The sequence below is a fragment of the Papio anubis genome, chromosome 20 (assembly GCF_008728515.1).
Source record: "Papio anubis isolate 15944 chromosome 20, Panubis1.0, whole genome shotgun sequence".
NCBI classification, from domain to species: domain Eukaryota; kingdom Metazoa; phylum Chordata; class Mammalia; order Primates; family Cercopithecidae; genus Papio; species Papio anubis.
In genome coordinates, this window is record NC_044995.1 from 44,014,838 (window position 1) to 44,029,724 (window position 14,887).

A 14,887-nucleotide genomic window follows, 5' to 3' on the forward strand; every position below is an offset into this window, starting at 1 on the left:
GCAGGAGGCAGCTGGGGACATGGGGAGGCCCAGGCCATTGGCTTGGACTTTGCGGGGAGGTGACAGGGCTGGAGAGAAGTGAGTGAGACAGGAGGGGAGGGCCGAGCTTCGTAGAACTGGGCGGCAGCTGGGAAGCCAGTGCCAGGCTGGGTTGCAGGGCAGGCTTTGCATCTGAGACACCCAGGCAATGCCAAGGGGGGCAACCGGATTGTCAGCTCTCAAACCCGGAATCGCTGGCCCAGAGGTAGATGCCAGGCCTGAAAACACCAGGCTGGCCAGGGTAGACAAGATCAAGTTAGAAGTTGGCCCCAGGCCAAACACTGGTTAGGGCCAGTAACAGCCACACAGAAGAGGAGAATCTAGCAAGTGGGGGTGGCCGAGGCTGCAGGGCCAGTCGGAAGCCTGGAGCCCGAGAGATCAGTTAAGAGGCAGCTTCGAAACAGCCCTGGTGGGGGGCTAGGGGTGATGGCAGGAAGGTGGGGCCCTCAGACCCTGGCTGAAGCTGCTTTAGGGGATTATGGGGGTTGAAGACACGAGTGGGTTCGAGAAAGAACAGGAGACTGAAAACATAGCCAGGGAGTGTGGGACCCTGGCCAGCCTCGGAGGGGACAAGGCTCAACTTCTCTTTAAATTATTTTATTCAAGAAGTGGGGGAGGACAGACAAGGGGACTGAGCTGAGCCCTGAGTCCCTGAACCTCCCAGCTCAGCCCCCACAGCAGAACTGGACTCAAAGTCAGAGGGTGGAGACTCCAGCCCCACCCAGACACGGCTGGGGACAGACAGGACCCAGGAATACCGACTGACTGTCCTCCGTGGGGGCGGCGGCCACAGCACACAGGGCCCGGCCCGTGGACTGCCCGGGTGGGGCTATTTGGGGGTGCTGCCGCCCTTCTTGGGAGTGGTGGGTTTCTTGCCCTGCCAGAGGTGTCCCTGGATGGTGAAGGCATCGACGCTCATGGACATGGTCTTGGCGGGGATCTGGGTGAAGCGCTTGCGGTCCGAGTTGTACTTGTAGATGCCTTCCACCATGGCGGGCGTGACGGTCCGGGGCCCGTACCCCGCCAGCCGCGACAGCTCCTCCGTCTCCCCCGACAGCGTGTAGAGTGCCCGGAACTGGCAGCTCGAGTCGCGAAAGAGGATCAGGAAGTGGTTGGCCTTGCTTTTCTCGATTTCCTGGGCAGGAGTGCCGGAAATGGTCAGCCGGCCAAGCCAGGCCACCTACCCACCCGCCAGCCCCCAACTCCCACGTGTGGGCGGGCTCACCTCCAGAATGCGGTTCTTCTGCGGTTCGTTCACCTTGCCCGCCAGGCAGCAGTGTGACAGGGCATTGTGGATGATGAACTTGTTAGACTTGGCGCTGGGCTCCTTGTACAGCCGTGGACCTAGAGAGTGAGGCGGGGGCGGGGCGGAGGGCGGCGGGGGACAGCAGGAATGAGCAGGGGCCATGGAGGAGGGCGCCTGTTGTTCCCCACATCACCCAGAGCCCCCGCTCACCTGTGTACTCGGGCACCGACGCTGGGGAGGAGGCATTGCTGCCATTTTCCCAGTCCCGTTCGCGGCTTCCAGGCAGGCGGCTTGGGGACATGAGACCCGACGGGGAGGGAGCCCTGCAGTGGGGGAAGGATGGGATGGAGGTGTGGTCAGAGATGGGAAGCTTCCCGAGGTGAAGAGGGGCCAAGGAAAAGAAGGGCCATGGCTGGGCATCGTGGCTCACGCCTATAATCCCAGCACTTTGGGAGGCCAAGGCGGGCAGATCAGTTGAGGTCAGGAGTTTGAGGCCAGCCTGGCCAACATGATGAGACCTCATCTCTACAGGCACAGGTAACCCCAGCTACTCGGGAGGCTGAGGCATGAGAATCGCTTGCACCCAGAAGGCGGAGGTTGCAGTGAGCCAAGACTGCACCACTGCACTCCAGCCTGGGCGACAGAGTGAGACTCCCTCTCAAAAAAACAAAAAATGAAAAGGTGGGCCCCACACACTGCAGAGGAGGCGGTATACACTACAAGTCCATGCAGCGCCCCATCCTGTCCTCCTCCCTCAGGAACACCCGGCACTCAGGTGCACCGAGGCACACGCTTGGGTCCTGTCTGCCAGGTACAGACTATCCCCCATGCACACGTGCCCACAGGCGTCCCTCCATCTCTTCATGGCATATCCATACTCTCGAGCCATACTGCCCTGTAGGTTCACCCAGATGCCTGCACACCTCCCAGGCTCTGAGAGGCCACCCAGCACATGACCCCCCGCCGCCGCCGTGCAGGCTGAACTCACCGAGACGTGGGCCTCTTCACCCCGAGGTTATTGTGGGCCTCGTTGGCCACAGTGGACAGTGACAGGGTGGACTGGGAATAGATTTTGCTCAGCCGAGAGCCTGGGGACAGAAAGTGCAGGTCAGTGCCCACCAGAAGCCCCCTGCCCTCCACAACACCCGGTCCAGCAGGCTTTGGGGGGAACACAGGAGGAGTCAGCCCTGCCCCCAAGTTGTCCAGGCCCTCTGCAGCCCCTATGGGAGGGGCCCCTGTGAGAGGATGCTGTACTTGGCAGGTGGTGGGGAGCAGCACTGGGTCAGCCCCTACTGGCAACACCTCACCCCATATTCCCAGGTTTATCCTTAGCCAGAAACCCCTCCCCCCTTTTATCCCTGAGTCTTTTTTTTTTTTTTTTTTTTTTGACCCGGGTCGCTCTGTCGCCAGGCTGGAGTATAGTGGGGTAGAAATCTTGGCTCACCCATAACCTCCACCTCAGGCTCAAACGATTCTCCTGCCTCTATCTCCAGTAGCTGGGACCCCTAAGCGTGCCCTCATGCCCCAAAAATGCCCGGCTAATTTTTGTATTTTAATAGAGATGGGGTTTCTGCATGTTGTGACTGGTCTTGAACTCCTGACTTGTGAGCCAGCGCCTCAGCCTCCCAAAGTGCTGGGACAGGCTAAGAGCCCACAGCCCAGCCTATGGAGTGTTGCAAAGAGACACAGAGGCCCCTGTCACCCCACATACCCGTCCCCTCCCTCCACCCCTGCTTACATCTCCCTCCCCTCCCTCACCCACGGGGACCTCACCCAGTGAGCCCCGGAAAGGGCACTGGGCAGGCCCCGTCCCTCAAGGGTCCTCACCCAGCAGGCCGCGGGCTGGGCTTCGTGCCAAGGCCGAGTCGTCACAGCAGCCAGAGCGAGGCCGGGGGGCCCTCCGCCCGCCCCGACCTGGGCCCCCGGACCCCGCAGCCCGGGGCCGCAGCACCTTATCGAGGTCGTCCATGAGCTTCAGCTGGGCCCGGCGCTCGTACTCCTGCCGTGTGAAGTCCCCCTTCCGGGGACCCACCTCCTCCTCAGCTGGAGCCCGGGCAGCAGGGGCTGGGGTCGCCATCGGGGCTACGGGGACTGCGGACACAGGCGGGGCTGGGCCGGGGGCCTCCTCTTGGGCCAGCCTGCAGATCACAGGGAATCGGCATCAGAACCACTCACGGGGTCCGCGGTGGTAGACAGGCCAAGGAGCAGCCGACCTGGGCAGGCCCGGTCTCACCTCGCGGCCTCCTCCCTCCGCTGTTCCTTCTCCGCCTCCTGCCACTGCTTGCGCCGCCGCGCCTCCTCCACTCGCCGCTGCTGCCGCTCCAGCAGGCTGGCCCGCTTTTGGGCCATCTCATCCTCAGGCTTGTCTTCATCCTGGGGACAGATGCCGAGTCTAGCTAGCCACCCCCTCCCCCAGCATGGCTGGAGGCCCATCTTCCATCCACCCAGCCTGCCCGCCACCCACCTATGCTTTCGTTTTCATCACTGTTCTAAATACACTTAGTTGGTGCCTACTGTATGCACAGCCACACTAAGTACTGGGACACATACAGGGATGGGGTACACTGGGTGCTGCTCACATACGCAGTGCTTAACCCAACAGGGAAGACAAAGGCAGCAGACAGCAGTGAGTGCCAGCAAAAGCTCGTGTTGGGCAGACACACTACACTGCGGGAGGACCCTGGCCTGGGCTTTGGACACCCAGGAAGGCTTCCCGGAGGAACTACCCTGTAGAATGATCAGAACTTAACTAGGTAGGCATACAGGGGTATGGAGCAGTGCGTTCCAGGCAGAGGCGACGGCTAGTGCTGAGGCCCTGAGGCTGGAACAAACCTATTGAGGGGCACGGAAGTACAGGGGGGCCAGTGTGGCTGGGACACAGAGCTGAGGACAGTGGCGCAGGACTAAGTCAGGCTCACACCTGTAATCCCAGCACTTTGGGAGGCCAAGGCTGGTGGATCACCTGAGGTCACGAGTTTGAGACCAGCCTGGCCACCATGGCAAAACCCTGTCTCTACTAAAAATACAAAAGTTAGCTGGGTGTGGTGGCGTAGTCTTGTAGTCCCAGCTACTCAGGAGGCTGGGACAGGAGAATCACTTGAACCCAGGAGATGGTGGTTGCAGTGAGTCAAGATCACGCCATTGCACTCCAGCCTGGGCCGCAGAGCAAGATTCCGTCTCAAAAAATAAAAAATAAAAAAAAAATGAGCATAGCCCAAAGCCCTGGGGAGGACTTTCATTCTAAAAGCAAGGGTAAGGGGAGCAGTCCACTGCTCAGTGGAAAATGGCCCGGGATGGAGGCGGGCAGCAGAGGCCAGTCGGAAGGTGATCCTAGGTGTCCAGATGAGACACGGTGGTGGCCCCAGCTGGGAGAGCCATGGGAATGGAGAGACAGTGGACACAGGGAAGGGCCAGGAAAGGAGCGTGCTGGGGGTGAGGGGGTGAAGGAGAGGATGAAAAAGAAGATGCCCTGAAGATCCTGGTCTTGTCCGTCCATCTGTCCATCACCCACCCATGCAACCAGCCACTCATCCATCTGTCTATCCATCACTCCTCCCTGTTTCTCCACTCCTCCCCACATCTATCTATCCCCCTTGTCCGGCCACCCATACCTTGTTTGGGAGGGAGATGACTGGGCCAGCCCCCACTGGAAACCCCTCACCCCCAAACATACCTGAGGGCCTCACTCGTTAAGCCACAGAGGGAGGACCTCTCACCCCACTGCACCCCTACAGCCCCTTGTTGAAGTCTTAACCCAACAGACAACGTCAAATCCCATCTGAGGCCCCTGTTACCCCACATACCTGCCCCCCACCATGCAAATGTCCCTGTCCCTATACCCATGGAGGCCTTACCCAGTCACTCACCCCTCTTCTGTCCACTCACACCTGGTTCCCCATCCATCCCCCACCCACCCACCCATCCTTCAGTAAAGCCCTATTCATCCAACAATGCATCTGTCCACCACCCCCCGCCCCCGCCCCAGGCCCAGGACCAGGACCCTCCAGCCACCTGCTCGGGGACTCACCTTGTAGAAGAACCCCAGCCCCGCCCGGGGCTCCCCCTCTGAAGACGCCTCCTCCTCCAAGGAATCCTCAGCACCAGCAGGGCTCCCGTCTCCCTCATCCTCGGCAGCGGGATCTGCCAGGCTGCCCAAAGGGATCTCGATGAGGCCTGGCCGGGCAGTCGGCTCCTCGGGGGGCGTCTCCTCTGCCAGGAGGATGGAAGAGCGCGTCTGTACGGGCACCTGGCTCGGCGAGAACTTGCGCAGGTGGGGGAGGCTGTCTACGTCGTGGGGTGGCGTGAGCACCCTGGTCAAGGGTGCCAGCCGCAGCTCCGCCGGCCGCGTGTGTTTCGGGCTGCGGGGTGACTGGCTGGGCCCGGGCCCAGGGCTGCGCCGGTTGGCTGGGACCCGCCGGGCGGGGCTAGGGGATGCAGCTTTGGGCCCTGTCGTGGGGCCAGGGATGATCCACGCAGCGGGTGGTGGAGCGGGTCCAGGGGCCTCCGGCGGGGCCAGAAGCCGCTGCTGCTGGTCCGTGAGCCTCTGCATGTCCCGCTGCAGTGAGCTCAAGGCGGCACTCAGCTTGCTGACCGCTCGATTGTATTCCCCCAGCCCCTCAGGGGGCACCGGGCCCAGGTCTGGCGAGAAGGTCACTGCCTTGGGCCGTGAGGTTGGCTCACCCTGGCCCTCACCCGCTGGCCGCTCCCCACCAGGGACTGAGCCTGGCTCGGCCTCCGCCTCTGCCTCCCCGGAGGCCTCCCGCGGCTGCACCTGCAAGAAGGCGCTTTTGCCCAGCCGCTGACGGTGCTTGGCAAAGATGGCCTCAATCCGTCGCTTCTGAGCCTCAATGGCTCTGCGTTTCTCCTCCAGCCGGGCGCCGAGCTCGCTCATCTCCGAGCTCAGGGCCTCCGGCGGGGCCGGAGTGGACGTGGGGGACCCCGCTCCGGCCTCAGCCTCTGCCTTCACCAGCTGTTTCTTGCGTTCGGCAAAGCTGGTCATTTTCACCTCGGAGTTGGTGGCTGCTGGGGACGAAGCCACCGCCTTCGGGGACCCCTCGGATGGGGCTGGCAGTTTCGATGCCTCCCCCACCAGACAGGGAGATGGCTTTGAGGGGGTCTCGGGGTGTGGCATGTACACTGGTGCTTTGGTGGGCCTGTCGGAGAGTGGTTTGGAGGTCCCCTCGGGCAGGTAGGGGGAGGCCAGGGATGGCTTGGAGGGCCCCTCAGGGGAGTGGAGGTAGAAGCTGCCGTCGGCCGCCCCATCTGGGAGGAGCCGGGGCTCGGCACTGTGGATGATCTGCAGAGCCTCCTCGATGGTAGGCAGGTCGCCAGGCTCCGGGGGTGGCTGGGTGGGGGTCCTGGCCGGCGCGGGGCGCGGGGGGCCCAGGCTGTCCGAGCTCACAGAGCGGAGAAGCACGGGGTCACCCATGACGACATCCACGTCGCTGTCCAGGCCAAAGGGGGTGCTGAATGACACAGCCTGGGAGAGGGGACGGCTGGGCGGCCGGAGGGAGGGGTCAGCCCGTGGGACCAGCCTTGGCCCCACCCCCCACCCTAGCCTGCTCCACCCCCTACCCTGGCCCATGAGGTGCACTCACCTGAGCTGCCGGTTCCAGGCCTTGCCCAGGGCCTCCATATGGGACATGGATGGGGAAGACTTCAGGGAGCCTGGGGTAGGCGATGAGTGGTTACTATGGGGACCCTGGGGACCCTGAGTGGGGTCAGCTAGCATCTGGGGACAACCTCTGCAAGGTCACTGGGTGAGTCACTGATGGCTCATCATGTGGTCTAATGAGACCAGAGGTTTCCAGAAATACATACCCGGGGCCATTTGCTGTCACTACGGGGTACTGTGGGGCCACTGGGGAGGCCATTCTGGGGGTCACCTTGGGATGCCCAAGGGGGACCTGATGGAGGGGCTACTGGAAGGCTCACGAGGAGACAACATGAGGCCCACTGGAGCAGTCAGTGGATGGGGGGGTCCCCCAGGACAGAAGCCACCTACCCTCTCCTCACCTGTGGATCCTCGGAGTGGAGACTGGGGGCCACCAGGTGACAGGAGCGGGTGGCGGAAGTTGAAGACAGGAGAACTGTACAGAGACGTATTTCTGCCTCAGGACCCCCACCTCCTCCTCCGCCTCTCCCCAGGGGGTAGACATCAGCGTCGCCCAGCTGTGTCCCAGTGCCCAGCAGGGCAGATATGGCGCCGCCCACCCACATGCCAGAGACTCGCCCGGTGTGGGGACCGTACCTACTGCCACTGTTGTTCTGAGGTGGGGAGGCCTCAGTGCCCCGGGGGGAGGCAGCTGCGGGACACAGAAGAAGTTCAGGTGGGGTTTGGCTCTCCCACCCACCCCCCACCCGGCCCCCAGGCCCCCAGGGCCTCACCGTGACCATCGGGCAAGTCCTTCACTTGCACGAAGTCGGGCTTGAGCACCTCAAAACACATGAACAACTCGGCCAGCAGCACCACCAAGTTGACCTGGAGGTGGGAGGCTGGGTCAGCAGACGGGATACCCCTGGCCCCAGACGCCCACCTCGGGCCAGGAGGTCCCAGGATGGCCTTACCTTGAGCGGCGGTGGGACGTACAGCAAGTCCTCAAGGGACAGGGGGCAGCCACGAGGAAGGCGGGAGGCACAGAAATCCTGCACCAGCTGGAGGTTGTACAGGCTGTCCGCCACAGACATGGGGTCCTTCAAGCAGACCTCTGTGGGGACAGGAGGAGTGGGTCCCCGACTCTATAAGGAGGAGAACGCGGGCCCCAGGGAAGCCAGGGACCAGCAGCCCCCACACACGAAGACCTCCTATGAGCCCGGCTTCCGCCAGGTGCCGTTCGAGAGGTGAATTATTATTTTTTTTTTTTTGAGACTGAGTCTTGCTCTGTCACCCAGGCTGTAGTGCAGTGGCACAATCCCGGGTCACTGCAACCTCTGCCTCTCGTGTTCAAGTGATTCTCCTGCCTCAGCCTCCCGAGTAGCTGGGATTGCAGGAGTGTGCCACCACACCAGGCTAATTTTTTGTAGTTTTAGTAGAAATGGGGTTTCACCATGTTAGCCAGGATAGTCTCGATCTCTTGACCTCGTGATCTGCCCATCTCGGCCTCCCAAAGTGCTGGGATTACAGGTGTGAGCCACTGCGCCCGGCCGAGGTGAATTCTATGATAGACCATCCTTAGGCCAGGGGTCCTTAACCCCCAGGGCGTGGCCTGTTAGGAACCGGACCGTACAGCAGGTGAGCCGCAGTGAGTGTATTTACAGCCACTCCCCATTATTTGCAGGCCCGTCTGAGCCCCGCCTCCATCAGATCAGCAGCCGCCGATTTTCGTAGGAGAGCGAACACTATTGGAACCCCGCATGTTCCAATAGAGGGATCTAGGTTGAACCCTCCTTATGAGAATCCAATGCCTGATGATCTGTCACTGTCTCCCATCACCCCCAGCTGGGACCGTCTAGTTGCAGGAACAAGCTCAGGGCTCCCACTGATTCCCCATGATGGTGAGTTGTAGAATTATTTCATTCTATATTACAATGTATTAGATATAAAGTGCATAATAAAGATTAACGTGCTTGAATTATCCCAAAACCACCTCCCTGCCTCCAGCGGTGGAAAAACTGCCTTCCACAAAACCGGTCCCTGGAGCCAAAAAGTTGGCGACTACTGCCTTTGGCCTTTGCATCTTTCTAGAACACTCTCCCCCAAGACCTCAACTCAAAAAGCTTTTCCGGGCCAGGTGTGGTGGCTCATGCCTGTAATTGTAGCACTTTGGGAAGCTGAGGTGGGAGGATATTTGAGCCCAGGAGTTCAAGACCAGCATGGGCAACATAGCAAGACCCCATGTCTATTATATAATTTTTTTTTTTTTTTTTTTTTTTTTTGAGATGGAGTCTCGCTCTGTCACCCAGGCTGGAGTGCAATGGCGCGGTCTTGGCTCACTGCAACCTTCACTTCCTAGGTTCAAGTGATTCTCCTGCCTCAGCCTCCTGAGTAGCTGGGATTACAGACACCTGCCACCACGCCTGGCTAAGTTTTGTATTTTTACTAGAGACAGGGTTTCACCATCCTGACTAGGCTGGTTTTGAACTCGTGACCTCGTGATCCACCTGCCTCACCCTCCCAAACTGCTGGGATTACAGGCATGAGCCACCACACCCAGCCCTATAATTTTTTTTTTTAATAAAAAGAAAAAAAGTTTAAAAAAAAAAAAAGTTTTTTCTCACCACCCATTGCTTTTAGGAGTACCCAGCATGCAAAAAATACTTCTGGGCCGGGTGCAGTGGTCCACGCTAGTAATCCCAGCACTTAGGGAGGCCGAGGTGAGCAGATCACCTGAGGTCAGGAATTCGAGACCAGCCTGGCCAATATGGTGAAACCTGTCTCTACTAAAAATACAAAAATTAGCCGGGCGTGGTGACATGTGGCTGTAGTCCCAGCTACTTGGGAGGCTGAGGCAGGAGAATGGCTTGAACCTGGGAGGTGGAGGTGGCAGTGAGCCAAGATCGTGCCATTACACTCCAGTCAAAATACAACAAGACTCTGCCCCAAAAAAAAAAAAAAAAAAAAGGTCGGGCGAGTGAAGCCTGCTTTTCCAACCCAGCATCTCTTAGAGTGCACGGTGGATCAATGCAGGTCAGGAGATCAAGACCATTCCGCCAACAATAATGGTGAAACCCCGCCTCACTAAAAATGCCAAAAACCAGTCAAGAAGTGATGCAGAGAGCCTGTAGTCCCAGCTATCCGGAGGCTGGAGTGGGCAGGAGAATGGCTGGACCCGGGAGTGGAGCTTGCAGTGAGCCGGTGATCCGCCACTGCACTCCAGCCTGGGAGCCACAGCGACCACCCCAAAAAAGTACTTCTGGATAAACTTAGTATCTTTCTCCCCCAGCTAGAGCCGTCTGTGAGGTCGGGAGTGTGTCTCTATTCTGGCTGGATCCCCAGTGCCTAAAACAAGGTCTGGCACGCAGTCCACACTCCATACGTTTCATCTGCTGCAGGAATGAATTCGTGGAAGCACAGAGAGGTGTATACAGTTGCGTGAGGTCACACAGCTAATTGGGGAAGAGAGAGACACAAACTCAGGCCTGCCAATTCCGGAAGCTGCCCTCATGACCACGGCATCGTTACTGGTCTCGCAGACCTGGGGATAGAGGGCCTGGGCGCTGGGACTTAGGATGTCCAGCTTCCCTGCACAAGATCTGGTCCACGTCCATTTACTCACCCTCAAGTCGAAGCAGCTGGGGACAATAGCAGTGGATGGTGGCGGCCAGTGCGGCCCCACTGGCCAGGTCCTGGAGGCTGGTCACCGTCGGGAAGCAGGGGGCACGTCGCGCCACCACACGGTCCTTGCGGTATCGGATCTGCAGATGGGAGCCAGGTCAGGTGAGTTGCCGGGCTGGCCCCCCGGGTCAGCAGTCATGCAGGCTGGGCGGGGAGGCCTGGGGTTTCCGCCATGAGGGGGCGGGAAGCTGGGGGTCCCAGAGACAGAGTTGGGGGGCCAGCCTGGAGCAGGGGAGGGGCAGCAGCAAGAGGCAGAGGAGATGTCTTCGAGCAGCCAGGCCAGCAGCAGGGGCTGGGGACAGGGACTCCTGGGACCCCGGGGCGGGGGATACATTACCATGGGGGGTTTGCTCCCCGACTCCTTCAAACAGAAGGCAATTGCGTGCTGGGGGGAGAGGAGCAGCCATCAGCAAGGCGGAGGGATGCTGACCTGCTGGGCCCCCAAGCCCACCTTGGGGGAAGGGGGTAGCCCTGACCCTGGTCCTGAGCCCCAGCCGTCCAGCTCCCTGACTGCTCTGGCCGGCTTTGCGAATCCCAGCTCCTCCCAGCCCCAAGGGACCCCACAGAGTAGGGACCCCCTCTTATGCGGGGAGTCCTCCTCCCACAAAAGACCCAGGCCCCCAGCTTGGGGAGAGGATGCAGAGGAAGCAGGTAGGCAGGAAGGGAACCTCCCAACCCAGGCCCCAGGGTCGGGGGAAGGAGTGAGCAAAGGTGGGGACGCCAGCCAGCCCAAAACCTCCCCCACTTCCTCCTTGTTTATCTACTATGGGAGTAATTTATATGAAGCACAGAGAGGTTTAGATACTTCTGCAAGGTCACACAGCTCATTCAGGGAAGAGAGAAATTTCAACCTCTAGCTTCAGGGATGGGCCTCCTCCTCCCTCTCAAAGCTGGGATTTTTCTCTAGGGAAGCTGGGGATCTCAGGAAGGTTATTCTATCTTCTGCACTGGACGGTCTTCCTCTTAGCTAGAGGGTGCCCTGCCTGCTAGGGTCAGGATCCACGTTTGTGATGGGCTGCAGGTCCCCCCTTCAGAAATTTATGCGGTCTCCCCACCTCGGTTAAGAGGGACAGGTTCAGGGGGTCCCACCCTCTTCATTAATGGGAATGGGGAGTGTTTGCCCTTCTGAATAATGGGAGGGGAAGTTCGTCCCCACCCATCAGTTTGCTGGGGAGGGGCCGCCTTCTCATAATGGCCCAGATTCTACCCTTCTCAGTGTACACAGGATTTCTGTCTGTCTCCCAGGACTGGGGTCCAACTTCCTTTGCTCACAGCTTGGGGAGGTATGAGAGGGCGTGCAGACAGGCAGGCAGAAACAGACATACAGACAGACAGAGCTACAAGCAGGGCAGGCAGACGGGGCGGACAGACAGCCCCACTTACAGGAACCAGCTTCCAGTACCAGCGCGTAGGGCACTGAGGCCAGAGAGGCAGAGAGGAGGGCAGCGGGTACCGGCACAGGGGACGGGTGGGGCACAGAGAGATTGAGAAAAAGGGGAAGAAAGAGAGAGTGTGTCACCTCTAGCCCCCTCCCCACTTCAGGAGTGGCCGGGAAGCACAGCCCCGCCCTGCCCTCCCAGATCTCCAGTCCCCCATCCTTCCGATGGTTCTATGCCCTGGCCTCACCGAAGGCTGCGCCTGGGCCGCCCCGTCTGCAGGGGCTGCTGGAGAGGCTCGCTGGGCCGCTTCCTGCTCTGTCTTCTCCTGCAGCCGCCGGACGGTCTAGAGGGCAGGGAGGGGGTCAGTGGTCTGGCCACTGGACAATGCTGGTCCCTGAACCCACCCCGGGCCCAACCCCACCTACCGTGTCCACCCAGAAAAGCAGCTTGTGCTCCAAGCTGGTCAGGGCCAAGGGACCTGGCAGGGTCTTTGTCCACTCGAAGGCAAAGGCAGCCATGAGGGCATCAATGACAGCTAGGTGGGCTCCCTGTGGGGGCAAGGGCTAGAGGGTGAGACCCGAGAGCTGCAGGGGGCGCACCTTGGCCCCCAAAGGCCTGGGAAAAGGAAGAACCTGGAGATGGAAGGGACTTGATGGGGGGTGGGGCTTGAGGGCGTGGGGCCAGTGGTTCATGGGTGGGGCCTTAAGAGAGGGAACTAGAAATGGGGCCCCGGAGGAGCCACGCACAATGGGCGGGACTTTGAGGTCAGATGCTAGGCCTTAGGATAGGGTGGGCTGTGTACGCAAATCCTCAAGGGCCAGAGTGGCGCCTTTTTGGGGAGCTGGGTTTGATGGGAGGGGCCAGGCTTGATGGGAAGATCTTGAGGGGAGGAGCCAGGGCTGGGGGGAAGAGCTAGGCTTAATGAACAGCGCTCGAGGGGAGGAGCCAGGACTGGTAGGAGGAGCTAGGTTTGATGGACAGAGCTTAAGGGAAGGAGCCAAGACTGGTAGGAGGAGCTAGGCTTAATGGATAGCGCTTGAGGGGAGGAGCCAGACCTGGTGGGAGGAACTAGGCATAATGGCTAAAGCTTGAGGGGAGGAGCCAAGCCTGATGGGAGGAGCTAGGCTTAATGGACAAAGCTTGAAAGGAGGAGCCAGTCCTAGTGGGAGGAGCTTGGGGGAAGGAGATGAGCATGGTAGGCGTGGTCTAACAGGCAGTGGCGGGGCCTACCATGAGAATGGGCTGGTGCCTCAGGTCGGCCTCGCGCACCGGGCGCTCGGGCAAAGCAGGCACTGTGCCCCTCCGCGCCAGCAGGGCCAGCAGTGCAGAGGGGTTGGGGGGTGTTTCAAGCTGTGGCAGCGCCTGGCGCCAGGCTCTGCAGTAGAGCTCGGCTGAGAGCAGCAGCCGTGTCACCGGGGGCTTCACATGCTCCTGCGCGTACTGGTCGGTATAGAAGGGCTCCCACAGCTCCGGGGGCACGTGCTCTGTGGGGGCATAGAGGGGAAACACAGGGGTCAGGGTCACCAGATACAACACACACACACACACACACACACACACACACACACACACACACAGAGACCACATGGCCCGGATTAAGAGTGGGTCTGGACCAGGGGGGAAGGCATTGCGAAGGGAGAGAGGGAATCTGGGAGGAGAGTACAGATGTGCAGGAGTTTGCTGGAGGAAGGGGTGACGGCGTTGTAGGCAGAGGGGCCTGCAGATGCGAAGCCCAGGAGGTGGGAGAGAACACCGTGCCTCAGGGCGCTGATGGGCACTTAGAGTGGAAAGGAGGGGAGGCTACCCCCAATCCCAGGCCAGCTGGACTGGCTCTTGTAGGTCCCAGGAAAGACAATAACATCGGCAATCCTAAGAGCCTTCCTGCACTTGCCAGTGTAGACTCACTGAGCCTTACGTCAACGCTAGGAGGCAGCCAGGGCCCAACTGGCAACCCCCATGTTACAAAGGAGGAAACTGAGGCACAGAGAAGGAAAGTCCCTTAGCCCAGGCCAAACAGCTCTTCAACGCCAGGACTGAGGTTAGACCCAGCAAACTGGACGCCGTCTCTCAGCCTTGCAGGCAGGGTGAGATGAGTAGGGGGGCACACCACAGGCACATCAAGGGAGTTGAGTGATGTAAACCTGGTGATTGAAGGGAAGAGGCAAGGGACAGAGAGGGAGATGGCCGGGGCCTTGCTGGGTCTGAGGGGGAAGATGGAACAGAGGGGGAATGACTGAGGTGGGATGCAGGAGGAATGGGAGGTGAAGGAGTGAAATTGAGGACATGCTTGAGGCAGATTATGTGAAAGGCTGGGGCTTAGGGAGATGGTGAAGTCACATCATAGAGACAGCCTAAGGTCCCTAAATAGGACAGTGGGAAGAGGCGTGAGGAAGTCCCAGGTGGACGGTGGCCTGGGGGCAGAAATCCACACAGGACCAAGAGTGGAGAGGAGAAAGCCAGGAGGGCCTGGCAGGGGTCAGGGAAGAGATGACTGAAATCAACAGCAGGGAACCTGTCCAGCTCTTGTTCTAATCTGCACAGCTTTTGTGTTGTTTTTTTGGAGATAAGAGTCTCTCTGTCGCCCAGGCTGGAGTGCAGTGGCGCAATCTTGGCTCGCAGCAACCTCTGCCTCCTGGGTTTGAATGATTCTCCTGCCTCAGCCTCCCGAGTAGCTGGGATTACAGGCGTGATGCTGCCATACGGGGCTAATTTTTGTATGTTGTAGAGACAGGGTTTCACCATTTCGGCCAGGCTGGTTTTGAACTTCTGGCCTCAAGCGATCTGCTCACCTCGGCCTGCCAAAGTGCTGGGATTACAGGCGTAAGCCACCATGCCCAGCCTGCACAGCTTTCTCTGTTTGAGTTTTTGCTGGAGTGCAGTGGCACGATCATGGCTCACTGCAACCTGCAACTCCCAGGCTCAAGGGATCCTCCCTGCCTCAGCCTCCTT

At 59.9% G+C, this 14,887-nt stretch overlaps 1 protein-coding gene across 7 annotated transcripts; it reads right to left on the reverse strand.

Moving 5' to 3' along the window:
* Positions 1-620: 620 nt before the first annotated feature.
* CAMSAP3 (calmodulin regulated spectrin associated protein family member 3) lies at positions 621-14,556 on the reverse strand. 7 transcript variants are annotated; one of them, XM_031660026.1, is made up of 18 exons: positions 13,169-14,556; positions 12,364-12,501; positions 12,186-12,281; positions 11,943-11,975; positions 10,897-10,944; positions 10,501-10,639; positions 7,853-7,992; positions 7,673-7,766; positions 7,536-7,590; positions 7,301-7,374; positions 6,883-6,952; positions 5,313-6,729; positions 3,519-3,658; positions 3,113-3,423; positions 2,274-2,373; positions 1,496-1,608; positions 1,265-1,383; positions 621-1,174 (listed from the first exon to the last, which is right to left on the reverse strand). In XM_031660026.1, the coding sequence occupies exons 1-18, from the start codon at positions 13,523-13,525 to the stop codon at positions 869-871; spliced, it is 3,750 nt and encodes a 1,249-aa protein (XP_031515886.1). In that variant the 5' UTR covers positions 13,526-14,556; the 3' UTR covers positions 621-868. The 7 variants fall into 7 exon arrangements, with proteins under 7 accessions (XP_031515886.1, XP_031515884.1, XP_031515885.1 ...); XM_031660024.1 differs by having other exon boundaries at positions 5,313-6,780; XM_031660025.1 differs by having other exon boundaries at positions 5,313-6,780; positions 12,364-12,486; positions 13,169-14,555.
* Between the last annotated feature and the right edge of the window lie 331 nt (positions 14,557-14,887).

What these genes read in the sequence shown, in the direction of transcription:
- CAMSAP3 (XM_031660024.1), bottom strand. Translation starts at nt 13,525, where the DNA reads ATGTGGTCTCTGTGTGTGTGTGTGTGTGTGTGTGTGTGTGTGTGTGTG. An exon ending in GGCACCAGCCCATTCTCATG is followed by an intron (nt 12,502 to 13,168) that starts GTAGGCCCCGCC and finishes CTCACCCTCTAG; the next exon opens with CCCTTGCCCCCACAGGGAGC. An exon ending in CCCAGCCCGCGGCCTGCTGG is followed by an intron (nt 2,374 to 3,112) that starts GTGAGGACCCTT and finishes TTCTGTCCCCAG; the next exon opens with GCTCTCGGCTGAGCAAAATC.